The sequence below is a fragment of the Sminthopsis crassicaudata genome, chromosome 2, assembly GCF_048593235.1.
Source record: "Sminthopsis crassicaudata isolate SCR6 chromosome 2, ASM4859323v1, whole genome shotgun sequence".
Classification (NCBI taxonomy): domain Eukaryota; kingdom Metazoa; phylum Chordata; class Mammalia; order Dasyuromorphia; family Dasyuridae; genus Sminthopsis; species Sminthopsis crassicaudata.
This window is the reverse complement of record NC_133618.1, coordinates 92,243,806-92,271,557: the sequence shown is the minus strand read 5'-3', so window position 1 is coordinate 92,271,557 and position 27,752 is coordinate 92,243,806. Positions and strand designations below refer to the sequence as shown.

General features: G+C 35.6%; 1 protein-coding gene across 4 annotated transcripts in view; it reads left to right on the top strand.

The window, feature by feature from the left end:
• Positions 1-27,752, top strand: part of FSHR (follicle stimulating hormone receptor) — a 243,883-nt gene that overhangs the window by 119,403 nt on the left and 96,728 nt on the right. For all 4 annotated transcript variants that reach the window (XM_074286803.1, XM_074286805.1, XM_074286804.1 and 1 more), the window contains exon 3: positions 25,964-26,038. In XM_074286803.1, the coding sequence (XP_074142904.1) occupies positions 25,964-26,038 (75 nt within the window). The remainder of the gene's footprint in view (positions 1-25,963; positions 26,039-27,752) is intronic.

Sequence of the window (27,752 nt, the reverse complement as noted above, 5' to 3'; positions counted from 1 at the left end):
TCTCAATGTTTTAATCAACACATTGCTTACTTTTTTAGTGGTCACTCATATTAGTAAAACATCACTTAGATAACTAAAAGTCATCCCTTCCTCTGTCTATAGGAGATGGAAATTAAAAGAACACATACAATTAGGTTGGCTTTTTCCCAGAACCTCCAAAAGAACACAGCACCACTTCAACAGCATACAAAAATAAGTCCATGTTTTACAAGGAACATGAAGACAAACTTTACTAACATTTCTATTTTATCAAGGGCCAGGTGCTGCCTCCAGCCCAAGTCCAAACTCCAGGCAAGAATGTATCTAGGGCATCCCACATCCTTGCAAATCAGAAAGTTTCCATTCTTAGCTGAAAATGTCTCAATTGCTTACACCTCTTCATCTCCTCCTTCAATTTCTATTTGTGTTTGCTTTCAAATTGGTTATTTTCCTTATTTAATTCTGTGAATCATTTGCAGACTGAAGAGGTGGGGAAAGAAGGCATTCAGTTTATACCATATATCTCTTGCTTCCCATTCCTAGATATTGTTGGCAGATCATGATGTGATGTGGCTATAAGAAATATCTTTAGGTTACACAAGCTGCACATAACAAATGAATCCTGTTCCAGTCTGGGACCAGGATTTTCGAGTGTCTCTCATTTCCTCCCTGTCTCCAATTCTCCACAACCCTTTTTAAACACTATAGGGCTTACTCAAACACTGACCTTGTCTAATCTCATTGATTGTCAGCAACTGAGGTCTAATTGGAAAATCAGTTGCTATGGTAATTCTTGCTTCTTACCTTTAAAAACACAATGCTGTTAAGAAGAGGGGGGTAAAATCACTTGTAGTTGGTGACAGCAAGAAACACATTTAGATGTACAAATGGTAGAAATAATGCATTCAAATGAATTCTAAAACTCAAATCATCATTCGATGTAATGAATGGGCCCAGAATCTGCATTTGTAGCAATGTCACATTTGGCTACCTAATGATTTTCTTCCCTTCCAAATACATACAATTTTAGAAATAAAGATGAAACAAAGAAAAAGTATTGGGGGCATCCAAAAAGTTCTGGCTCAGAAGTAGATAGGGGATTTGCAGCAGTGGAGAGGAAGTATAGTAGATAAGAATAGGATCAGGGTAATGAATATTAATTCTATTATTCAGTCATTTTTCAATCATATCTAACTTTTCATTACCCTTTTTGGGGTTTTCTTGGCAAAGATACTGGAGTTGTTTGCAATTTCTTTCAACTCATTTTACAATAATATTAATAGCTAACATAACTAAAAGCTAACAACGCTTTGAGGTTTGCAAAGCACTTTATGTATATTTGTCATTTGATCCTCATTATAACCCTGTGAGATAAATACATTTATTAATCCCAGTTTATAGTTGTGTAAATTGAAACTCAGAGAGATTAAAAGATATCATCTTTGTTATTGCTGTTGCCATTTTTGTCATTATTGTTGTTATTCAGTTGTTTCAGACTCTTCATGGTCTCATTTGGGATTTTCCTGACAAAGATACTGGAGTGGCTTACCATTTCCTTCTCCAGCTTATTTTACAGATGAGAAAACTGAGACAAAGTGAAGTTACTTGCCTATACTCACATAGCTGGTAAATGTCTCAGACCAGATTTGAACTCTTCCTAACTTCAAACATAGCACTCTATCCATTGTAGCAGCCCCTGCCATCAGCTACCCAGGGTCAAAGATCTAGAAAGTTTTAAGATAGAATTTAGAATCAAATCCTTCTGACTGTAAATCCAGCACTTCAGTCCATTACCCAACCTAGTTGTTCCTCTGATTTCTTCTGTCTTTGTCACCATCTATGAACATAAATTTTGAAGAATCTTGAGGAAGGGTTTGGACTATACAGCCTCAGACGTCTCTTATACCTCTAAGTCTGTGATCCTGTCTGATCCTGTGCTCACTTGTCCTAACTAATTCAAGTGTTAAAAAGCTCTCTTGGAAAATTAAAATAATTGTTATATTGCTAAAAGTCTTGTATAGCATAAAGGGTTCTGGGACTGTGATCAGAAGACCTGGATTGGAATTTTGGATTTTATCTAGTGTGGGACTCCTGCCACCCCTAAAATCTTAATTCCTTCATGAGGCTTCAATTATTATACTTCCTTAATCAAAATCCCCAAAGAAGTCTGCAATGGTTGTCTAATCAGTCCGATTTTAATAATAGCTAAAGATATAGATGTGGATAAGATTCCTGAGGAAGAGTGTATAAAAAGAGGAAAGAATATGGATAAGAACAAAATCCATTTAAAAGTGAGAGAGAAGGAAAAGGAAACAAGTGGTTAATAAGACAGAGGAACAACCAGAAGTAAGAAGAAAACCAAGATTGTTGGGGGTGTCATAAAACACAAGAGAAGATGATATCTGGTATAAGATTGGAAAATGACCATGAATGAGATGCCAAACTCACTAAGAAAGATAGAAAGAAATATATCCTAGAAATAGCCATGACAAGCATAGGAGAATGGTAATCTGAGGTAGATGTTTTAGACTTTTAAAAGGAGCAAAATTATTGAGATAATGGTGAAACAATGATCTACAAAAAAAAATAATATAATAAGGAAGTAATGATATGCAAATTCCATGAACATATATAAAGTGTAGAAAAAGTAGACTGAAATAAATTATTAGGGTAAGAGGTAAGATAAGTTACTAGGACAGGTAGAAAATAGCACAATATGTAGATAATAGGAATAAATAAATCAAGAACTCAAGGGAAATAAAAACCTTGATAGGGTTGGGGAGAGATATTGCAGAGGGAGTGATGAGCTTGAGTCTCCAACTAAAATATCAATGTGTTATCCAAAAAAAATCAAGATACATAAAATAGTATAAGCAACTATATGCAATGAAGTGCTAGATTGTATTTTTAGAGTCCTGCATTGAGGATATTGGTCTTGAATTGAGTCATCAAGGATGAGTACAATTTACCCAGGTGGTAAGTTCTGGGAGAGAATTCCAGATGGTGAGATAATATGAGCAAGGGAGAAAAGGAGGAACTATGGGTAGCCTGCATAGTACACAATGGAAGAATGATCTGGCAAGAACAAAGAGAGAATGAAGGGGAATGGTGAAAATTAGCCTGAACAAGTAAGTGATACAAGATTGTGGAAGATTTTGAAAAGATGGATTAGTCATACCAATTCACATTGAGAGAGGAAAATACGGCCATCACCTACTAGAGAAGATCTATGAAAGCAGAAAACATTTATTCTTTAATCTTTTCTTCCAAGGAAAATTATCCAGGGATTTTTGCTATTTTGATATTACTTGAATTTAGAACCAAAGAATTGGTGTCAAGTTCTGTCTTAATACCTTTTCAACTTTGTACTTGATTTAGACATTGCTCGATAATGGGTTTTTGCATATCTAGCAAAATGCTTGACCTATGATAAAAAGCTGAAACTGTCCATCTTAGCCTCGAACTTCTCTTTAAATATCTCAAGTTAAACTTGATCTCCTAATACCAAAAGGAGGACCCCAATTACTTTAGCTGATAACCTCATTTCTGGCTTCTAGTTCAGGGGTTCTTAACTTGGAAGTCTGGGAAATCTGATGGAGAAAAAAAGCATCCTGGCGTTCATTGACTTCTAACTTAATTTTAGCATTTCTTTCAATTACTGAAAACAATTACTTAAACCCACTGATTTCATCAGATGCTACAATGGTCCCTGACACAAAAGAAGTTTAAATCCCTGCTCTCTTGAATTCCCTTGGTTAAAATACAAATATGAGGTTGTCTCTAAAAAATGGTATGGGTTGCTTTGTTATGTAGATGGTGAGTTCTAGCAAAATCTGCAGGAATAAGAATGTTATAGGAAGAAGTTTCTATTCAAGCGAGGAATTAGACTACATGACTCCCAAGTAATGCGATCAGCTGGTGGTACTGGTAGCACATTGGACAGAAAACCGGGCACTCAGATGCACCTTTTGCTTCTTATTAGTTGTGTACCCTTAGTTTCCCTCTATTTCCTTAACTGTGAAATGTAGATAATAATAGCACTTACCATGAAGAATTTGGGGGGATTATACAACACAACTTTTAAACCAACATCCCAATTTTGTGAAGAATTAATTAGTTCTTCAATAAATTATTATCTTTTAAGTTAATGGGTCAATGATGTCATCTTGGCATGGAATGGAATTAATTTTAAAAATTAAAAAAATGTATAGTATGGAACCACAACAAATAAAAATTGACATCTCAACTGTTATCAGCAACCTAATTCCAAAGAATGAGTTGGAAAAGCCCTTAAGAGGAAAGAGTTCTTCTATGGGCACTAGTAAAGTATTACTAGGAAGTGGACTTATTGTATTTTTTCTCTGATCATGTGAGCCCTGTGACAAACAGTTGGATTTGGGCACTTTAAAGCTTAGAATGTAACACCAAAGAGAACCAACAGGGCCCAGAAGCACCAAGGCAAAGCTCATAACTCTAGGAGCTATTCAGTTACAGTTAGGAAAACAATCCAATACAGAGTCAGTGAAAATATCTCCCTGTTGTTTAGAATAGCTCTACTGACAATGGTATTATGCTCTAGGTGCTATTTTTAAGCGGGATATTTAGCTATGATGCTCCAGTGAGACTCCATTTGAGATGCAGTTGAATATAAGTTCCTTGTCACTCAACGAGAATTAAAATTAAAAGGAGTGGGGGGAAAACGGAAGGCCCATAAAGGAGACAGTCAACTGCCATGGATGAGAGTTAATGGGATGGAAAATTGAGGGGCATAAAAAATAGAGTAATTGTTGAGAGAAAAAGAAAAAAAAACAGAGACTGAGAGAAGAGAAGGATGGGGCTATTAAAGATAATAAGAGGAAGAGATGTTAGAAGTATGATGAAGATGGCAAAGGAGTAGAACTAGTCTCAGAGGAAATGATTTAAGCATTCCTGGCACCTTGGAAGGAGCATGGGACTGGGCTTCCATTTCCTGTTTGTATTTGCTGTTGTAATTTGTAAAGAGTACCAAAGTCTCTAATGGGGAGGAAATGAAAATTACATTTAAAGATGAGATCAGTGGAGTCCTCTTTTAAGCAGATAATAAAATAATCTTTATCCTCTGGGAGAGTAACTATGGCAGCTTATTAAGAAAACTTCTCTCACTTCCCTTTTCTATAATTCAGAATGAACAAGATACTCTCATTGACCCTTACTCCTAGTCCATAAGGAGGAACTTGGAGTAATGGGCATTCAAAGAATATATTGTGTGACACTATTTCCTTAAGAAAAGTAACATATATAAACAGAATGGCCACTTGAGAGTTTAAGGCACCAAATCTGCCCTGTAAACAGAACAAAAATGACTTCCTCAACAGGGAATAGAATTCCTATCTTTAGAATTGTTTGCCAAGAAAGACTGGTGACATGAGGAGTCAGGGAGAGAATAGGTGCACAAATGATGCTGTAATCATTTTGATGAGGAAGGAAGAGAGGAGGGGGAAAAGGGGAAAAACAATATGAAATGAGAAACCCTTACCAATAAAGTTTGGAAAGAAAACTCTCTGAAGGTACAATGGAGTTCATTCTTGATCGCATCAGGGCTATGGATGCCTGAGGAAGAGAGAGAATATTAGGTATAGAGTACTTGGATTTGCAAAGTGCTTTATATACACTATGTCATCTGAGCTTTATAACAATCCAATAAGTCAGGTACTATTATACCTATTTTTCAGAAATGAGAAGATTGAGGTTCCAATGACTTAGAGCAGGTGGGACAAGATCAGAAGCCAACATGGTGGGATGGTTGAGCACGAAGGTGGAACTTCGAGGGGTAGCCAATGAGGGAGAGGAAGAACAAAGAGACAGAATTGTTAGAAGGAGGTAATCAGCTTCACAACTCCCAAAAACAACCTTTGTTTTCACCTCTAATGGAAGTTCACCACTCCCTCTCTCTTTGGGGAACAGTGATCTAGACTATTACTGACCATACATACATATGTTTGAGCACTGCTGCATTTGTTTTGTTGTTGTTGCACTTTGAAGAACCCTGGAGGCATCACTTCTGGGGGAAGAAAGCTCATAATAAACAAAAGGATATTGAAGTTCAGTATGAAGTCTCTCAGATTTCTTTGCCTAGCATGGATTTTGGTATAATTGTCTTCAAGCTGTTCTCTTCTATTACTTTCCTCTCTAACAACACATTTAATAAAATCAATGGTAATAAATGTGTCATCTCATTATTTTATTTTCTCTGGCATAGTAGAGGTTGAGTAACCTACAGTCAGAACTGTTAATGAGATGTTTCTTTTTGTGAATTCTTAGTTTAATAATTAAACTAGGGAAAAAAGAGACTACTTCAGCTTCTCACTCACCCCAATTCCCTGAAGTATTCTGCTATAGAAGGCAGTTAAGATGCCCAATGGATAGAGCACTGAGTTGTGAATCAGGGAGATGAGTTCAAATCCAGCATCAGACACTACCTGTGTGATTCTTGGCAGGTTACTAATCCTGTTTGTCTTAACCCACTGGAGAAGATAATGCTGTATCATTGCCAGTATTTTGGACCATGGAGTCATACACAACTGAGTGACTGAAAAATCATAACACTGTCATAAAGAAGAATCAAACTGGCCTGAATAATAAAAAAACAGATTTGAGAGGGTTTTTTAAATCAGGGTATATTTCCCTAAATACTTTTTATTCAACCTGAAAATGATTATTAACCAAGTGAACTCAGACCTAAATAAGGTGCTATGAAGATGAAAAGATACATAGAATATAGGGGAAAAAACTATTCAGATTTATATTGGAAGTAGATCAATCCAGCTCAGGAAGCCTGTGAAGAAAACAATTACATGTGTGTGTGTGTGTGTGTGTGTGTGTGTATTGTGTGATCAGAGAGCTGGAAAGACCCTCAGAAGTAACTGAATCCAACTTATTGACCTTGTAAATGGAGAAACTAAAGAATTTGCCTTAAGTCACAGGTATTAGACATAGAATTATCCATTTAAACCTAGAAAGGACTTCTGAGGTTATCAAGCCTATTTTCTTTTTAAATATGCAGAAACTAAAGCCAAGGGAAGTAAAATGACTTGTCAAGAATCATACAGTTAGTATCTAAAATGGGATTCAAACCAAATCTTCATGACTCCAAGAACAGCAATTCATTTACTACAAAAGTATTACTGAACTATGGTCTAGGTATCATGGGAACAAAGAGTTTTGAATTGTATTATAGACAACTCTCCCAACAAGAGTTTTTCTTCCTTTTCATTATGTTTTTTTTTTAAATTTTATCCTGTTATACTTTAATCACATTCACTTACTTCTCACTTCATTTTACCTTGTGATCTTGATGCTATTTTTTCTTGATCTAATTATTACAAGATGTTCATCATCCATTGTTGTGTCCTAAGAAAACTCTAACTTTGTTTCTGATATTCATGGTTAGATAAGCAACTTTAGAGACTATTAATGAAGAATGTGAGACCCAGGGAATCTCCTTACCTAAATTTACCTAGGTAATACTGAGGATTTGAATCCAGGATCTCTGACTGCAGAAGCAGCATACTTTCCACTGTACCATTTTGTCTCCCTGTTTCTGTTGCTCTTGTTTCAATCCATTTTTCTTATAGTATTTTGGCCTTAGTTCCTTTGAATTCATAGTAATTCCATTGTGTTATAGCACTTATGTGGGTTGCCAATTGTTTTGTGTGATTTTCAAAAAAAAAAACTGTTCTTTTGAGAAATTCTAGTAGTTTTTGCTTTCTTTTGGTCTATTGTTCTCAAACAAGAAACTGAGGAGATAGGTTTCCTTGCAGCCTCTAAATCTACCAGTTTCCTGGAAGTATCTTTAAGATTTAATTGGAACAAAAAACATAAATACTCATTTCAAAAATGGAAACCATTTTGAGGAGCCTCTAGAAGTTTATCTTGCTCATTTGGATACAAGTACTATTCACATTTTTTTACTAGGATGGCTTGGAAGACAGATTGTGGAGAAGAATAAATAGTTCTTTGAAATTTTTTGAGGACAAATGCTAGCTTTAAAAAACGGCATGGTGATTTGTGATCATTTTCTGTTGGCATTGTTTTTTGTTTAAAAACATGAGGGTTTAACTTGAGGGTCTACATTAGTGTGGTTCAATGGTCTTGACCACCATTTCAACCATACTCCCGCTGGGACTATGTACATCTTTCATAAAGACTCAGATTTCCAATGACAAAGAAAACTAATTTGACTAAGAACCACACAATGAAAATTAAATTGTACTTTAAAAACACTCTCTTCTGCCTCTTAAGGAAATTGGTGGTGAATTTTACCTAATTAAATATCTTTCTGGTCCGATTAGCCTGCCTACTAGCTATAGTAGTTACAATCATTGCTTATTAATGAGTTTGTATTTACTATTGATGGGGATATGAAAGCAAGAGACATTTGGAATAGCAAAAAATCAATAGGTATGGCAGGTAGGTGGTACAGTGGATAGACAGCCAGTCCTAGAATCAGGTAGACCTCAGTTTAAATCCAGCCTCAAAAACTTACTAGCTGTGTGATTCTGTGTTTGCCTCAGTTTCCTTATGTATAAAAAGAACTGGAGAAGGAAATGGCAAAACTCTCTAGTATCTTTGTCAAGAAAACCTCAAATGGGTCACAAAGAGTTGGACGCTGAACAACAAAAGAAATAATGTAGTCAAGGACTTTAGGACATCTTTTAAGAGTCTAAAATAGTTCCCTTCCTCCCTAATGAGCGCCCCCATCACCCACAGATAGAGATGACATCTCCCAGTTCATCATTAACCTGAGGAAATAACAGAAGTCCTTCAGGGAACTCCATTCTACACCTGCCTTTCTCTAAGATGTTCCTGACCTTCCCTTTGATGAGCCTGAACTTTGAATTGTGCCTCCCCTGTCAAGAGTAATCTATGCTTGCCAAATCTCTTCATGTGAATAAAGGCATCAAATAGTGGGTTCACTAGATGGACAAGATTAAGCAGTTGTTCTGGGAGCTTACTTAGGGGTCAGTTTGTGGCTAAGAAACAGTATTTTTCAGTGTGGAAATTGGCCCGTTCAAGAATTAAACTATCAACTTTGGTTTCTTTAGCACTGCATTCTAAGATACTGATCTAATTGATCTAGGCCATCGCAAACAATACATATTTATGTAGAACTTTTAAGGTTTCAAAGAATTTTGCAAATAGTGTTTTATTTTATCCTCAAAACAGTTCTGGGAGGTAGGTGGTATTATTATCCTTATTTTACAGGTGAGGAACTGAGGCAGAGAGAAGTTAAGTGACTTGCCTAGGATTACACACAAGTTGCACATGTGTAAAGTCGTATTCTAACTAGGGTCTTCCTGACTTTGCCTCCCATGCTCTATTCATCTAACAGTCCAGAGCTAGAAAATACTTTAATGGCTATTTTATTTAACATCTTCATTTTACAAATGAGGAAACTGAGACCTAGTGAACTAAAGTGACTCGTTCAAAATCTCCCAGCTAGCAAATGGAAGACACAAAATTGGAAGCCATGCTTTCTAATTGCAGAAGGAATACTTTTTTTTTTCCTAAGTGGTATACTTTTTTTTTTAATGAAAATGCTTACTGACCCAAGAGAAAAAAGTTCATTAGAATCCACCGGTATAAAAAAAAATCAACTTAATTAAGTTAATTTGAAATTATCTCTTGTACCTTCTCTCTTTCAAAGAAAAAGTCAGCAAATGTTAACTTGTATTATTTTAAAATTATGCAATTACTTCAATTCTTTAGTTATCTGTGATTTCACTCCCTCCACTGACACAAATCAAAATCTCTCTTCAACTTAACTATTACTGGCCCTGGAATCAGAAGGACCGGGGTTCAAATCCAGCCTCAGATGTTTGACATGTGCTAGCTGTGTGACTCTCAACAATTTGGCCCATCACTTTAACCCTGATTGCCTCATGGAAAAAAAAAAAATATCTGCTAGTCTTCATGAGTTATTGTGGCTGAAGAAAAAAAGCAACTCATTTCCTGGAAATCAGTTTCCTGGCAATGAATCTTACCCAGAATAAGTTAGACTACTCTTCCAATGAGCGACACATAATCCATTCTCAATAACACGTTGGAAGTCTTTCCTCCTTGATAGGACCATCTGGGATTTAGAAATTTCTTCCTAATCTTACTAATTATGTGATCTTGGAGATGCAGCCTTTGAGAACTCAAGATTGCTCTCCCTGCTACAGTGCGGTATCTGAGAAAATCTTTAGAAGAGGATGTAGAAGGAAATATGTGTGAGAGGCACAGAAATAAAGTAAGCAAAAGTTTGGGGAAATTAATGAATGATTGAAAATAGTATTCAATTACTATATCTCACATACTGAAACAAAATAAATAGTCTCGATGTACTTGTTCAAATAGGAGTCTCCCACCCAAAAGGACTATAATCATTTAGGGCCCATAAGATCAGGATGGGTCTGTGTGAGATGCAAAACTTCAGAAGCCTGAGGCCTTGGGGAGCAAAAATAGGCTATTTCTATAGTAATAATATTAGGAAATTATTTGTGTCATATACTATTTGCCACTTAGACTGTGAGCTTTAAAAAATTAATATATGTCATTTTTCTCTGAAGTGCTTGTTGGATGACTAATTGCTATACATAGCTCTTCAACTACTCATTCCCTTAAACCTCCAGAATTTCTCTTCTGAATGGATTAATTACAGCAGCCCACTGGAAGAGAAATTAAACTCAACTGAAGCATAGTGGCTAAAACCAAGGTTCTTAACCTTGTTAAGACAGGACAAACCTGATGTCACATTGGATAAAGCACCAGCCCCAGAGTCAAGAGGCCCTATATTCAAATTCAGCCTCAGACTCTTAACCCTTACTACCTGTGTGACCCTGGACAAATCACTTAATTCTAATTGCATAGTAAAAAAAAAAAAAACAACAACAACACTGTAGTAAACATGTCACAGATCCCTTTCAGAGTGTGGTAAAGACTATGGAACCCTCTTCAGGGAAATGTTTTTAAATGCATAAAAGAATATAAAGATCATTACCCAAGGAAACTAATGATTTTGAAATACAAGCATCAAAACATTAAATAAATAAATGCATGATTATTAGGTTCAGAACCCCTTGTAGTCTTTAAAATACCAAGCAATAGCCTGGATCCATCTTATGGTCTAGAGGTACTAATATCTCCCCTACATTCTCTCTCAAGCCAATAGCATAAAGAACTACTTGTGTAATAAAGAAGATCCAAGTCACTTCCAGTTGATCAATGATGGACAGAAACAACTACACCCAGAGAAGGAACACTGGGAAGCGAATGTAAATTGTTAGCACTACTGTCTATCTACCCAGGTTACTTATACCTTCGGAAGCTAATAATTAATGTGCAACAAGAAAATGGCATTTACACACATATATTGTATCTAGGTTATATTATAACACATGTAAAATGTATGGGATTGCCTGTCATCGGGGGGAGGGAATGGAGGGAGGAGGGGATAATTTGGAAAAATGAATACAAGGGTATAAAAAAAATTACTCATGCATATATACTGTCAAAAAATTTTATAATTATAAAATAAAAAAGAACTACTTGTGTACTATGAGGAACAGTTGGTAATACACATAAAAATGAAGCTGCTTGATAGAGTACTGAATAAATCGATGAATGAATAAATCAATGAATGAACATTTATTAATATTTTATTCTGTCCTAATATAAAGGTGAGACAGTATCTGTCCTCACCAAGCATCCATTACAATAGGAAAGACAGCATATATAGATGAATGGAGACTAGGGAGGAATATTTTGGCTTAAAAAGCTACAAGGATGATGAGTATATCCAAAGGGGAGACAATATTGATTTGATTATACTGACAAATACTTGCTGGCAAGGAGGAGGAAGAGGAGGGGTAACTGCTAAAGGCACTAATAGGATTGGGGTTAATACAGAAGCCATGTAAAGCACTCACCAAATAGTATGAGATAATCTCTCCCAAGAATTGTGTAATCCCCATCATGACATACTAAAGTTTAACATTTATTTTCTCTTACATCTTTATTAATTGCTTATAAAGCTCACTTTGAAAAAAAAACAAAGGAATTGGGAAAGGAGAGATCAAAATGAACTCAAAGACTCAAACCTGAGATCAGTTAAAGAAGGAAAACTATTTTTTTATATTCTTTGTACCCCTTTTTATATCCTTTGTGCTTATTTACCCTTTCTCAGCTCTGAAAAGAGCTGGCCCATTTCTGGCACTTCCTGAAGTTCTACAGCACAATATAATTGAAGTCAGAGAATCTAGATTTAAATCCTTTTTATGTGACACTGGGGAAAAATCTCTTCACTCTCTGGTCCCCATTTCTTTGCTTATAAAATAAGGAGAAAAACCCATGACTTAGAAGACTCCTTTTAGCTCTAATATATGATCTTGATAGGTCCAAATCATGATTTTGCTATTTATATAACTATATAATTTTGAACAAGTGCCTTCAAGTCAAATCAAGGAGTTATTATTGAGTGCCTATTATGCACCAAGCACAGTGCTAAGCACTGGAGAAACAAAGAAAGACCGAAATAGCCCCTGCCTTCAAGGACCTTATATTCTAATGTTCCGTATACATTCTCAAAAAAATCCAATGACTTCCAGAGGGTGATGTCCTGACCTTTAAATGAATCAAACTTACATAAGGTAAAGCTATGCTAAGTCTCACTCCCTTCTCCAATCATCAAAGTCCAGTAGCAAGATATAGGTCAAAACAACTGGAAATGGCCTCAGATACAGTGAGAGATTTTAGCCATTTTAAGATAAGGAATTTCCCAGGTCTCTGTTCCCCAGATCGATTAGGAAAACTAAGCCATCTTTTGCCTCTATTCTTATGGAGCCTTTAATCACTGAACTAGAAGATAACTGCAGAGGCAAAGGCAAAAGCATTGGGTAGAGGTGAGGTGGGAAAGGCTTCTTAATAAAGGTGTAATTTTATTTGGAACTTCAAGAAGATAAGGAGCCAGGGAATAGAAATGTGAAGAGAAAAGAATTCCAGACAAGGAGAACAGACAATGAAAATGGAGATTTAAATGCAAAACATATTTCAGATGTCATCTTGAAAGAAATAAAGAGCCAATAGAGTTAATTGAATACGTTTGAAATGTGGTAAGACTTGAGCTCTAAGAAGATTACTTTTGTAACTGAGTGAAGGATGGAAGTTGTTTGAGGCAAAGAGACCAACCAGCTAGCAATTACAACAGTCCAGGTGTGAGAATTTGACCAGAGGAAGACAAGGTAAGTGTACATGAGAGATGTTGCAAAGGTAGAATTGACAGGACTAGGAAATTGTTGGATTAGGGGGAAATGAGAGAGTGAGGATTTGAGAATGACACCATGGGTAACTTAGAGAATAATGGTATCCTCAATAGTAAGAGAGCAGGTTTTAGGGGGAAAGATAATAAGTTCAGTTTTGGACATGTTCTTCATCTGTTCACCTATACAGCCCAAAATCTATGTTCCTGTGATCTTTTTACAACTGGCTTTAGACACAGGAACGCAAGGCCACCAAAGACATATCCCCAGCTCCTTTGTTATTTTGCTGAGGGTTGGTCCACACCTAAAGATTGGTGTGAGCATTATAACCTCACCTCCCTTTGAATTATCAGCTTTCTGTGGCAAGTTTTGTGATTTCCCTGATTCAAGAAGACCATCAGTGATTTTAAGCATTTGAGTTCCACTGACCTTAATGCAGCAAACAGAAAACTCACCTTCTAAATGTACTGCATGTACTCTTGTGTTACACATCCTTGCAAGTCACTGGTTAGAAAATTGCTGTGTACAGAGACAAGGCTAATGCTTTCAAATCCAGGGACTTGGTTAGAAAGCTCATCTCTCAGGATCAAATGCTTGTCAGATTAAATGGGACAGTTTATTGCAATAATGCAGGCAACTGATTTTCTACCAGGGGAAATCCTGGAATCCTTGACAAGACTGCCAAGGTGTGCTGCCAAAAATGCTCCTGTCACTTCACTCAGGTTCCCAGAAGTGACTTTGCCCCCAAACTAAAGCTTTACAGAATGAGGGATTCAAGTTATTGGAGTGTGCTGGATAAATGGAAATCCCTTTCTGATTTAGTCCTAGTTAAGAATCTTCATAAAATATATAAGATCTCTTTCTTCCTGAAAAATCTTGAAAATATCATTGACTACATTTTTAATACCTATTGGAGTTCCATCCAGAGGATGAGTGATAATTGGACAAGACTGAAAACCCAGTGTTTCCTAAAGCAGGAAAGAGGGTTTGAGCATTCTAAAGAACCCATTATAGTTTGTTTCTGTATTGGAAAAGGAGATAATGAGAGGAGATCCATTTACGAGCATAAGAGAGGAACTTGAAGCTAGGAAGACCTAGGTTCACCTAGCACCTCTGATATATACTGGTTGCATGACCCTTGGCAAATCACAACCTCAGTGTTCCAAACAACTCGCTAAGACTCTAAATTGCAGAGAAGGTCCCAACCTGCATCAGTAGAGAAAATTTCCTCTTCATGATGCTCCTAATATTAATAAAATTAATGTCTTTAGCCCTATGTTATTTCATGATTATACTTCTCTATTCTAGATTATGTTAAGAAGACAAAACCAACAAATACGTGGTTTCCAGTAACTAAAGCAGCATCCAAGGTGATTAGTAATTGGCTAGCAAGGACTTTTGGAGAAATGGATTTCTGTAAGAGGAATCATCTCTTTATTCTGGCCTATAACAGTGATCCAATAGGATGATTTATACCTTTTTTTTTTTTTTTTTTGTTCAGAGAACAGACCAGTGAGCAGAATACATATACATATGGACCATCTCTACCCTATCCCCAACAACTATTGATAACTGACCTGGGCAAGGATTCCCAATAGGGAATGTACTCCCAATAGGTTTTTTTTTTTAATAGTAGAAGAACGAAGATATGATAGGAGACTTTGCAAGCCCAAGAGATGGCAATAATGGAGTCACTGGTGCAAGATACCCCACAGCAGAATCACTGATGATAAATCACATTATTGATCAATAGAGCCCAAAAGCAGGCCAAGCACATAGAATAACTCTACTAATAATTGTAAGCTGGAGAGTGAATATACCATTTCCACTCCTGGCCTCTGGCTCTATTCATTTATTTTAGTTTATTTAGTTTTATGGAAGGGCCAACCTGAAATGTGGGGCCAATGATTCACTAACTGGTACATACCTAAAAACCATTTTACATAGAGCTACTTGTGTAACTAACATATTTCATTGAATACACTTTATCCATATGTCAAAAGGCAGGTTATGGTTTTCTTTGCACTATACTACCCTATAGAATGTTAGGTTTGGAAGAGAGTCTAGAAGTCATTTAGGTCATTCTAATTTTCAAGAGATCTGTCATCTGACTAATGGGGTTTTTTCTCTTGTGTTAAGCTGCTATTTCTTTTTAAAAATATATATTTATTTCATGGCATCAGAGGTTGAGACAAAATGGGAGAGAGAATCCAGGAAGTTGCCTGAGCATTCCCTAGTTTCCTTTAGAAACAATATTAAATCAAGCTTCTAAATGGGATTCTGGAGTGACAGAACCCACAAAAAGATGGTGTAAAACAATTCTCTAGCTTAAAAGAACTTGGAAGGACTTCAGGAAAGGTCTGGTTTCACTTGGGTAAATAAGGAGTACATACCAAAACAGAAATCAGGCAAGCTAGTGGGAGGCTCTAAGCTACAACATAACAACCAAGACTCTTCAACATGCTGCTTGCATCACAGAAGGCAAATAACCATCCTCAGAATATCAAGAAAACAGGTACAGCTAGGGTGGTCTGTCAACACCTGAGACTCCAGTATGGAAAGTCAGTGAACACACAGTGTCAGGTGAACACACTGCTGACCCCCCTGTACAAGAGCTTGGAACAGTGCCTCACATGCCCAGGACCAGAACTCAGAAGAGGGCAACAATGACAAAAAGGCCCACATGTGAAGCCTCGAAGTGGGGTAAGAATTGGTCTCAAACCCAAATGACCTCTTAGAATAATTCAAAAAGAACTTTAAAAATCAAATAAGAGAGAAGAAAATTTGTGGGAAAACATAAGGGACATATAGGAGAATTATGAAAGGAAAGTCAACAGCTGTAAAAAGGAACTACAAAAAATGACTGAGAGAAAGGCCTGGAGAGACTTACATGAACTGATGCTGAGTGAAATGAGCAGGACCAGGAAATCACTGTACATGGCAACAAGAAGACTATATGATGATCAATTCTGATGGATGTGGCCATTTTCAACAATGAGATGAACCAAATCAGTTCCAATAGAGCAGGAATGAACTGAACCAACTACACCCAGTGAAAGAACTCTGGGAGATGACTAGGAACCACTACATAGAATTCCCAATCCCTCTATTTATGTCCAACTGCACTTTGGATTTCCTTCACAGGCTAATTGTACACTATTTCTAAGTCCGATTCTTTTTGTACAGCAAAACAACTGTTTGGTCATGTATACATATATTGTATTTAATTTATACTCTAACATATTTAACATGTATTGGTCAACCTGCCATCTGGGCGGGGGTGGGGGGAAGGGGAGAAGAAGGAGAAAAATTAGAACAAAAGGTTTGGCAATAGTCAATGTTGTAAAATTACCCATGCATAATCTGATAAATAAAAACTATTAAAATATATATTTAAAATGACTGAAGAAAACAACTCTTTAAAAAAACTGAATTGGCCAAATGGGGGAAAAAATCTACTGAAGAAAATAATTTTATTTTTTTGATTTTCTTTTTTTGCTGAGGCAATTGTGATTAAGTGACTTGCCCAGGGGCACACAGCTAGGAAGTGTTAAGTGTCTGAGACAATATTTGAACTCAGGTCTTTCTGACTTCAGGGCTGGTGCTCTATCCACTGCACCATCTAGTTACCCTGAAAATAATTTTAAAAAAATAAGATTGAAAAAATAAATAAATAAAATTGGCCAAATGTGAAAGGAGGTACAAAAGCTAACTGAAGAAAACACACCCTTGAAAATTAGAATTGGCCAAATGAAAGTTAATGATTGTATGAAACATCAACAATCATTCAAGCAAAATCAAAAGAATGAAAAAAATGAAGAAAAAAAAGGAAAAAAACTCATTGGAAAAACATGATCTAGAAAATAGATCTGAACAATTTGTAATATATGTATGTAATGGAATACTATTATGCAATAAGAAATTATAAATTTCAGAAAAACCTGGAAAGACTTGTGTGAACTGATGCAAAGTAAAGTGAGTAGAACCAGAAAAATCTTGTATTCAGTATCAATAACATTGTGTGATGATCAACTATCATTGACTCAACTATTCTCAGCAGCACAACAATCCAAGAGAAGTACAAAAGACTCATGAAAGAAAATGCTATACATGTTCAGATAAAGAGGATTCTGAATGCAGATCAAAGCACATATTTTCATTTGCCTTATTCTGGAATGTATTGCCTTATTATGGAAATTATGTTCTACATGATAGCATATTGTTAGGATTACAAGGTGCTAACAGGTTGTCTAAATAATTCTCTAGCTCAGAGTTCACACCTTTAGTTCACACCTTTAAAAGGAGTTCTGAAAAGTTTACATAACTTTAAAAAGGAGTAAGTTCATTGGCTGTAGGGGTTCCCACAAGCCCCTGGGAGTACCCACAAGCCCATTCTCTGGAAGAATAAAAGGAGGCTCACTTTCCTTCCTTCTTGTTTCTTGTCTAGTACATAGTCTCAGATACATAATCATTCCTGGCCCAGACTCACTACCTTTAGATTCAGGTACAAGATCATCTAAACCATTCATTTTCCAGGAGAGCAATTTGACACCTAGATATGATAAATAAACTCCCCAAGGTGTCATGGCTAATTGGTGACAATACTGACACTAAAATCCAGATCTCCTAAGCCTGCGGTCAATTCTCTTTTATTATTATATGTACTAGATATAATAATCTTGGAGTCTCTTATTGATTCTTTTTATTTGGACTTCTTTTTTCTTTGGGATTCTTCCTTCAGTATAACATAGTCACAAGATTTTTCTCCCTCACAAACATGGAGAAATAGCAAAATAATTGGAAGAAAGGGGCTTTAAATCTTTGCTTTCATCAACCTAAAAATGAAGTTTTATCCTGCAAATGAGCTTTTATCTTTTACCTCTTTTTCTCTGTTGGCTTGAAAATATGGGCCATTGGGTACTAGGGTCAAGAGCAGGTACAAGTTTATGGATGCTTTATAGTTCTCCATGAGTATGCTCTTTTAAGATTCTGCCTTTTTATTTCAAAATTACCTTCAAATTACCTGAAAGTGAAAAATCCCTTACTAACAACAATATAGGAAAGCCTGTTTCAAGTTATCTTGCTTTTATGATGTTGCACTTAAGAGTGGTGTAAATGTTCCGATAAGCAAAGTTATTTTTATAATCCTGATTCTCAATTACCATCACTGACTGCTTGGGTGATTATAAAAGGATTCCAAACCTCTTCCTGCAGACTTAGTTATAACTCACAGGGGCTTTCAGCCCATTTACAGATTGACGGCCTGTTGGGGAATACTTAGAAGAAATTTTCCTTTCATTCTAGAGGACCAGCCCCCAATTGATTCAGCCAGCAGTTTTATTGTGTATTTCATGCAGTGCTTGGGGTAGATTTGACAGGGCTTAATAGGAGGAGAGGGTTTCTCTCTTCCACCATCTCTACCGGAATAGCAAGACAACCTTCCAAGTTAATACACTCCAAGGCTCCTCCTTCCTAAGATAATAAATGTTCAACTTCCCAAATCATCCAAAGTACAAATCTGACATGTAATAAATAAGTTATGGCTTAGGAGGAGGGGTATTTCTGTCCTCTGGGGAAAAAACGTAATGTCCTCTTTCTCCTCACAGGACTACCCCCAAAGTTCCCAGTTTTTGGTGGGTAGGTTAATGTTTTTTCGGTTTACCAGTGCCATCTGTTGGAGAGTTCCCAGAAGTGATATAGTCTAAATTTCAGAATTATATAACAATGTCAGCGTTAGGAGTTGTTAGAGATTACCTTTTTTATCTCTTTCATTTTACATAGGAGAAAATATATGTGTGGAGAGTGGGAAACCATGAGTGCAGAAAGGAAATGATCCCCTATCTTTAATAAGGGTTGTTATGTGAAAGAAACATTAAATATTCTTTGTGACTCCAAAGAGGAGAATTAGGATCAGGGAGGGAAAAAATGACAAGGAGACAGATTTCAGGTCAGTATAGAGAAGGATTTCCCAAATTAGAAATCTCTCAAAATGCCTCATTGACATTACAGTCTCACTGCCTGTAAGAGCTCCCTGTTATTGTAAGAGTTCAGGAAATATATATGCTTATGTCAGGGACATTGCAAGGTATATTTATACATAAAGCAAAATGATGTCCAACATTCTTTACAATTGCAAAGAGATAACCAGAAACAGCTAAGAAGCAGCAGAGCTGCACCTAGAAACCTGGTCACCCAACTCTCAGTTCGACATATATCCCAATATGTCTTTGGACTTCATCATGAAAATGGAAAAAAAATTTTAGAAGAATCCTATTTGCAAACATTTGCTTTCCTTTTCAGAGGCATTTTTCTTTCTTGCTCAGGTCCCTCTTTGATAATGAATTGCCAAATTAATTTTAAGTATTTTTAGAGCATCAATGTATATGATCAATTCATATACCCAAATTATAAGCCAGGAATAAGCTACTCTTAGTATAACTATATCCTAGATAATGATCAGGAATAACATAAATCTATTGATATCACTAAGAGTAACCTTCAAAGATTTCTCTTTTACTTTTCTTATCCTTTTTTCTGTCCTTCTCTATTGCTTTAAGTATTTGAACACATTTCTCCTCATTTTTAAATTATCCTACAGAATTTTCCAGGTATTTGATAAATCCAAATCATCAGATGTTTCACTAGAAGCAAGGTTCAAATAACAGGTTAATATCTCCTGGAATCCAGTTTTCATACTTTCATGATTCTGTGATACCAGTGATCTGGGTTTTCCCTTCAATTCTGCAGATTTCAATACAATTCTATCTTTTCATTCTATGCAACTATTGTTCATTTTCTCCTTTAAGTTCTCCCCAGAGGATTTATTCAATGTTTGGGGCCATCTCTAGAAATCTTGACACTGCCATCTTTCATCCATACTACAGAATCAGCCCACCTCCTTTTCCAGTCATACATCTCTCTGGTGTCATGCTTAAAATGGAAGGGAACAGCAAAAGTAACCACAAAGGAAGGAGACACAAAGTTTCTGTCCCCTTTATATACTTTCTTCTACTAAACTTTGTTGGAAATATGCTACAGCCTTCTCACATCCTCCATATATCTCTCACACCTGAAAGGGGATAATTGATGATTATTTGGCTTTGGAAAGAATCCCCTAGCTACCTCCTCACTCCAAAATACCAGAAATGACTCCCCATTTTCTGGTGTGAGCTTTTTAATGTACAGAGTGAATCACTAAAGATAATAGAATCATAGCCTTAGCTGGGGCAATCACACCTCAACTGGGGATTTAAACCCCAAACCCTGATAGTTTCACTAAGCTATTGAATTCAAAAACAACACTTCGATTACCTACAACATTGAAGTATATACTTTTAATGCTCTCACAGGACTTCTCTTTCCCTCCCTTTAGTACATTCCCTTGGCTTTTGGATTTTCTTCTCAGCACTTCAGCTGTTTTCCAGTCTGGGTGACAGTGCTCCTTTCTAAGCCAATTTAAATTAATTCTGCCTGTAAGATTTCCTGAGACACTCTCAGCTGCTGCATTAAAACTGCATGGGCTCCTTCCCCAATACACCTAATAATAGCACTTTTCATTTCCAAGTCACTTTATAAACATTAACTAATTAAGTTGCCCAGTCTCTTCATGAGGTCTGAGCCTCTGAGTAGTGGACTCTCTTCTTCTTACATTCCAAGTTACTCCCTAGGAATAAATGAGGGCCCTGCAGTGATATGTTAACTCTTTCAAGTTGTGGTGATGTTTCCTCTGATTATTAGAGAAGGAAAATTTGCTAAGATCACATATTATATGTGCCAATTTTTTTCAATTCTTGTGAAATGTAAAGTTCATGAAATAGCTACGCCCATGAAGAGGTCTCTGGAGATAAAAATGAGGAACATAGAACAAAAAAAATCATACAGTTTGTATTGGCTCTTAGATGAATCTCATAGTTCATCTTGACCAAGGAGAGGAAAATTAGGAGTGACTGTTAAGATTCATAGAAGAGGAATCTCGAAGGAGATCCCATTGGGGCTGAGAGTATTCAGAGAAGATGAGGCTGAGGAAAAAGGATTGAGAAGGCTTTGGTCATTGGTCCTTAGCCCTAGAGACCAATGCCAGTCCAGGAAATGAATTAAAGAGTCTGTTTTAATTTTGAAGTCCCCTTGATACAAATTAGCCAGAGGAATTTTCTTCAAACAGACCAACCAGGAATATGAAAGATAGTTTAAAGGAAAAAAGGGGGGAAATAGAATAAGACAGAAAGTGAGATAGAGGATATATCAGAGAGCTTGTACCTTTCCATCTTCCAAAGAATGATGTGTGAAGCATAGTATTTGAAACCTGAAGAGTAGGCAACTCATGAGGGTAAATAGAAAAGATTCTGTTATTTTGGAGAGGGCAATCCAAGAAGCATACTCTTCACATTTCCCACCCACAGCCATAGGATAAGGATTCATAAGAAAGATCAGACTGGGGGAATTGAAGGAGACAAGTATTTTCTCCAGACTCTAGGTTCCCACAACAAAAATTAAGGGTAAAAGAAATAAAAGGGTAAAAAGAAAATGAGTCAGGGAAATAGCTAGGAGAGAGTTTTGGCCACCATTTCCTAATACCTGACCTGTAGCAGATGATACTATGTGTATATACATAGATATATGCATGTCTACATACACACACACATTTAGTTGCATAAAAAATCTTTCTTTCCTAATAGGGAAATAGGAAAGGAGGATGATAAAAGAAAGGGGGTATGATAAAAGGAGGATGGATTAAGGAAGGCAGTAATTAAAAAGAAAATGGATTTTGAGAAAAGATAATGATGGGGGTTGAGGTCCCTTTAAGATTCCTCTCTGACTGCCCAACCCATGGCTGATTGATTCACAAATCCTGGTCAAAAGCACCCTTTTGAATATCCGGGCCCAGCCCTACTATCTGCTCAGCTTCCCCCACCCCTCACCTGATCTGAGCTAACTGAAAAGCCCCCCAAGAACTTGGGGGTACCGCCCATCATCTTCTGAGCTTTACTTCCAAATTTCTACAATAAACCTTTTATTTATCAATCTAGGTTTTTGGGCCTGTAAATTCATTTACAGGGAACACTGCACCTCATGGGATTATCTATGCGCCAACAAACGGGGTTCCCCCTTTCCTTTCCCTCATTAATAAGATAAAAAGAAAAAGAGAAGAAGAAACAAGAAAATGAGATCAAGGGAAATATACAGTTATTGATAACTGTGAATGTGAATGCATTGAGCTCACCTATAAAATGGAAGTGGATAGCAGAAAAAGTTGGAAATCAGAATTCAATAATTTGCCATTTAAAAGAGACACAGAGAGAATCAAAATAAAGAACAAGAACGGAATCTAATATGCTTCTGCTGCAATAAAAAAAAACATAAACAGAAAAGAAAGACAGCAGTAACAGTCATAATTTTAAAAATAGACTTAATTTAAAGATATAATTATGGAATCTATTTTGTCATGAACAATGAAGTAGTATCAAAAAATACAGCAAGATACTCAAAAAAAGATTGTGTTTCTCAAATATATAGAGAATTGAATAAATTTTTAAAAGTAAGAACCATTATTGGCTCAGTTAATAAATGGTCAAAGGATATGAATGGGCAGATTTCAAAAAAAAAAAAAAAATCAAAACTATAGTCATACAAAAATGCTCTAAATTACTACCAATCAGAGAAATGCAAATTAAAACCCATCATTAGGTACCATCTTACATCTATCAGAAATGACAAATGTTGGAGGTGATGAGGAAAAATAGTACATTAATGAATTGTTGGTGGAGTAATCAATTGGTCCCACCATTTTAGAGAACAATTTAGAATTATGCCCAAAGGGCTATAAAACTTCATGCTCTTTGTTCAATAATACCACTAACTAGGTCTGTATCTCAAGGAGGTCAAAGAAAAAGGAAAACCATTTATATCTCTTTTTATGGTGGCAAAGAACTTGAAATCCAGGGGAAGATCTTCAATTGGGGAATGGTTAAACAAGCTGTAGTGGAGTATTGTTTTACTAGAAGAAATGATGAGTAGAGTGGTTTCAGGAAAATCATGGCAAGAATGTATAAACTGATGCAAAGTGAAGTGAGAACTGAGAGATCACTGTGCACAGTAACAGCAATGTTGTAATTATAATCAGCTGTAAAAGAATTGACTACAATATAGTCAATACAATGATTCAAACCAATTCCAAAGGACTCATTATAAAAAGAAATACTATCATCCTCCAAAAGGATAATTAACTCTGAGTGTCAATTGAAGTATAATTTTCTCACTTTCTTTATTTTTTTTAGTAATATGGAAATGCTTCCTATGATTTTTCATGTGTCATTGATATAATATCACTTGCCTTATCAGTGAGTTGAGTTATCTCATTGCCTTATCAGTGAAGTGGTGGAGGGAGGTAGAGAATTTGAAACTCAAAATTTTAAAAGAATGTTTAAAATAAATAAAACAGTTTTTAAAAATACACACACAAAAACATAGGCAATATTTGGCTAGAAGCTATAATAATACAGAAATAAAGAAATAACACATTCTATTTAAACTCATGTCCCCAGATAACAGGAACATTCTAGACACTTTAAAACACATTGCATAATAAGGATTATAATAAGAATATTAAAGAAGAGATTATGTTGTCAATTAGGACATCACTTGACTTTGATACATACAACCCAATATAAGAGGGCACTGGTGGGTATAATCCTATCTCCTGAAATCTCTCTTAGACTCTATCACAGATGCTGTGACACTCTCCTTTGGTCAGCCCTTTATGAAGAGTGTCCCAGAATTTTTCTTCTGAGGTTGATGGGGAAAGGGAATAAGGAGAAGAAAAAAAGCAGTTACTAATCATTTACTATGCACCAAGCACTAAGCTAAGTACTTTACAAATATTTTTTCCTTTAATCCTCAAAACAACCCTGAAAGGCAAGCACTTTATTATCTCTTTGTCGTAATTCAGAAACTGAAGCAGACAGAATTTAAGCAATTTAACTAGGGTCACACAGCTAATAAAATCAGATTTCAAATAAGATTTTTCTGACTAGGATTAGCACGCTGAACATTGTACCATTTAAATTCTTGATGTGTGTTACCCAATCAGAAAATGACTCATAAACTCCCTCCTATTAGGAAAATTCTTCTCCCTTTGTTATATCATTTGCTTTGTTCAACAATGATTCATCTCTAATTCAAGGAGATATAGTTTATTATTGAAGTCAGACTATTATAAATAAATAAAGCAAATTACATCAATGGGTGATTAAAGGAAGCACTTATTAATCATATATTAGTGCAAAGCACTGAGTTAAAGAATGGAGACATAAATAGAAAAGTAAGACAAACCTTACTTTCAAAGAGTTCATGTTCTAATATTGGAGATAACATGGAAGGGTATCAGATTAAAGTCAGATGGAAAAGTCCCATTATCTTCAGGTTACAATTGCAAAGCAAGACAGCAATTCCTCTTCTCTGATGGCATTTCAACTGGAAAAAAATGGTAGACATTTCTTTTGTTGAACTGTTTAATAGAGCTAAGAACTCTGGTGAAAAGATTTTTTTTTTCACTAACTGTGATTGAGGCACCTTCAGGAGCAGTTTCCAGACTATATCTCCATAGTAACTACTTTTAATTGCTAGAGAGACTAGATTACTGTTTCCAAACCTCCTTGATTCAGGATCTTAGGCTATCTCCATCATGTTCTAGAGGGAATTGGTGATAAGGTGGTGGTGGTGGTTAAGATAATGCATGTTATTTCCTGTCTTTCTCTCAGGTTGACTTGTTGGCTGGTTCATCTGTCCTGTGAATGTCAGGTGGTTGGCAGTTAGTGGGGATGACTAGTCTCTTCCAAAAGAGTTCCTCAAATGTGAGGACTAAGTTGGAAGTAGAGCCAATGGTCTAGGAGGTGCTGCCACTTCTATAATTCCTGTGCTTTTCTGTCTGCTAGCAACAGTTGGTCAGAGGTGCCAGTCAAGATGAGGAGGGCAGACTCCAATCATCACATTGATTTCTCTCTTTATCTACTTCTCTATTTCCCAAAGGACCAGTTATAATATTTCTTTTTTTCAATTGCAATATTTCATAATAATATCTTTAGCCCAATTCAAACATTTTCTGTGGCCCCTTCTCCCTTAACACTGAAAATAACACATACCACAGGTAACCCATAGTTTCTTGTTTTGTTCATTTTTGTTCCTTCTACCAAAATATCTTCCCCATCTTCTATATCCAAATCCTACTCAGCCTTCAAAACTCAGATCAAAATCCCATCTTTAAAAAGTTGTCCATAATAGATTCATTTGTACTACAAAAGAGATTCCTGATTGGAGAGTTCTAAGTCTTAGATTCTCTAATCCTGACTCTGTTGTTAAGCAGCTTTATGATATTCAATATTAAGTTAACTATTAATTTCTTTGGGCCTCAGTTTCCTTATCTGTAAAAATAAGGGCCAGATTGTATTCTTGATAATATCCTTTACATATCAAAGATTTAAAGATTCTTTGATCTTTCATTTGCTTATACATTGCCTAGGTATTATTTTCTAATTGTGCCTTCCACACAATGAGACATTACATAAATTCTTTGTCTAATCTCTCCACCTAAACTATAAACTTCTTAGAGATAAGAACTATGGATTTTTCATTACCCCCAAGGTATCTAACAAATGTTTAATAAATATTTTTGTAATTTAATTTAATCTAATCAAGCATCTCTTTATCCACAGAGAAATCTCTCAAAATGATGCCTTGGAAGTAATAGAAGCTGACGTGTTCTCCAATTTACCAAAGTTACATGAAATGTAAGTAAGAAAAATGGTGGCCACTTCTAACTCTAATAAGGGCAGTTTACATATGCTACTTACAATGCATTATTCTTTTCTTCTCCACTGGCTGACCTGAACTTTCACATATTCTACTAAGTTAAAGGATGCATCACAGGTATTTCAAGGGAAGCAAAAATGAAATGCGCAAACTGAATTTTATCTATAAAAAGGTAACACAAACATTATTTCAAGGGATGGTTTATTATTTTCTATCCATATTCTATTACTAGTCTTAAGTACTTGCCTGAAGACCACCATGAAAATAACTAAAGCTCTACAAGAAGTTTGGCCACTAAGGTTAAGGTTGTAGAGAAATTATATGAAGAAATTTCTAAGATATCTCAGGTTAAATAAACATATATTTTGATGCTTTATGACTTTAATTCAAAGGCACAAAAAGTGAGAATGGGAAGAAAAACATTATAAACTGGAATTTGAAAAGGAAGAAGAACCAAAGATTTGGTGATTACAAAGAAACTTCAGGTCTTTATACAAAAAAAAAACCACTTCCTTAAGAAAAAAATTTGTATTTGCTGGTCATGATAGCAAATAAAATTGCAAAAGAATAAAAAAGAAATAGATTAATTTTAACAGGCAGAAAAAGATTTGTTACTGATGTGGAAGATATCCATGTATCAGCTTTCTATGTAGTTAAAATACTGACTTCTTAAAGCTAAGATGAGAATCAGTGCAAAGCAAGAATAATAACATGAGAAACCTATTCCCTAAACTCAATCTTAAACTATTTAATTGAATAACTGACAATCCCAAATAGTAAATGGATAACAGAAATGACAGAAGTACAACCTATAATAATTTTATGAAGACATTTAACCAATGTAAATTAATCGCCCACAGCAGTAAGAACAAAAGAGTCCAGATATGTGCTAGTAAGCAATCATTTGACTAAGTTTCCAAATAGAGATGGCTGCCAAATACAACACCACATTAGACTATAAAATAATGTGCAAAAAATGTTACAAAGAATATTAATGAATGATTATAAACAATATCACTGAATAAGACAGAGACATACTAAATGGTTAAAAAAATTTAAAGAAAACTTGTAAGCATTATCATTTTAAGGGCAATTGAGAACAAAAATGAGAAGAGGATAACAAACAAAAGAAAGTTGGAAAATATTTGTAAATATATATGTGTGCATGTTTATGTATGTGAGTGTTTATTTTTATATACATACATATATACATGGGCAAAGAATTTGAAATATATGTACATATCAATTATCTACAAAACAATAGACTTGTGCCAGTCACACTACACACAGTTCCTAAGGGCAGTTTAGAACAAAAATGAGAAGAGGATAACAAACAAAAGAAAGATGGAAAATATTTGTAAATATATATGTGTGCATGTTTATGTATGTGAGTGTTTATTTTTATATACATACATATATACATGGGAAAAGAATTTGAAATATATGTACATATCAATTATGTACAAAACAATAGACTTGTGCCAGTCGCACTACATACAGTTCCTATAGTGTTTGTAAAAAAGATAAAAATGACAAAGAGAAAAAAGTAGTCAGATTGATGCAACTATATATAGAGAAAAGCAAATGGTGCTGGAAGTGACATCATTTTGAAGGAATTGAGGGAATATTATTCAAGGTTTTTGAAGGAAGGGAAGATACCAAAGGTATGGAGGGAAGTTCAGAATTCATTAA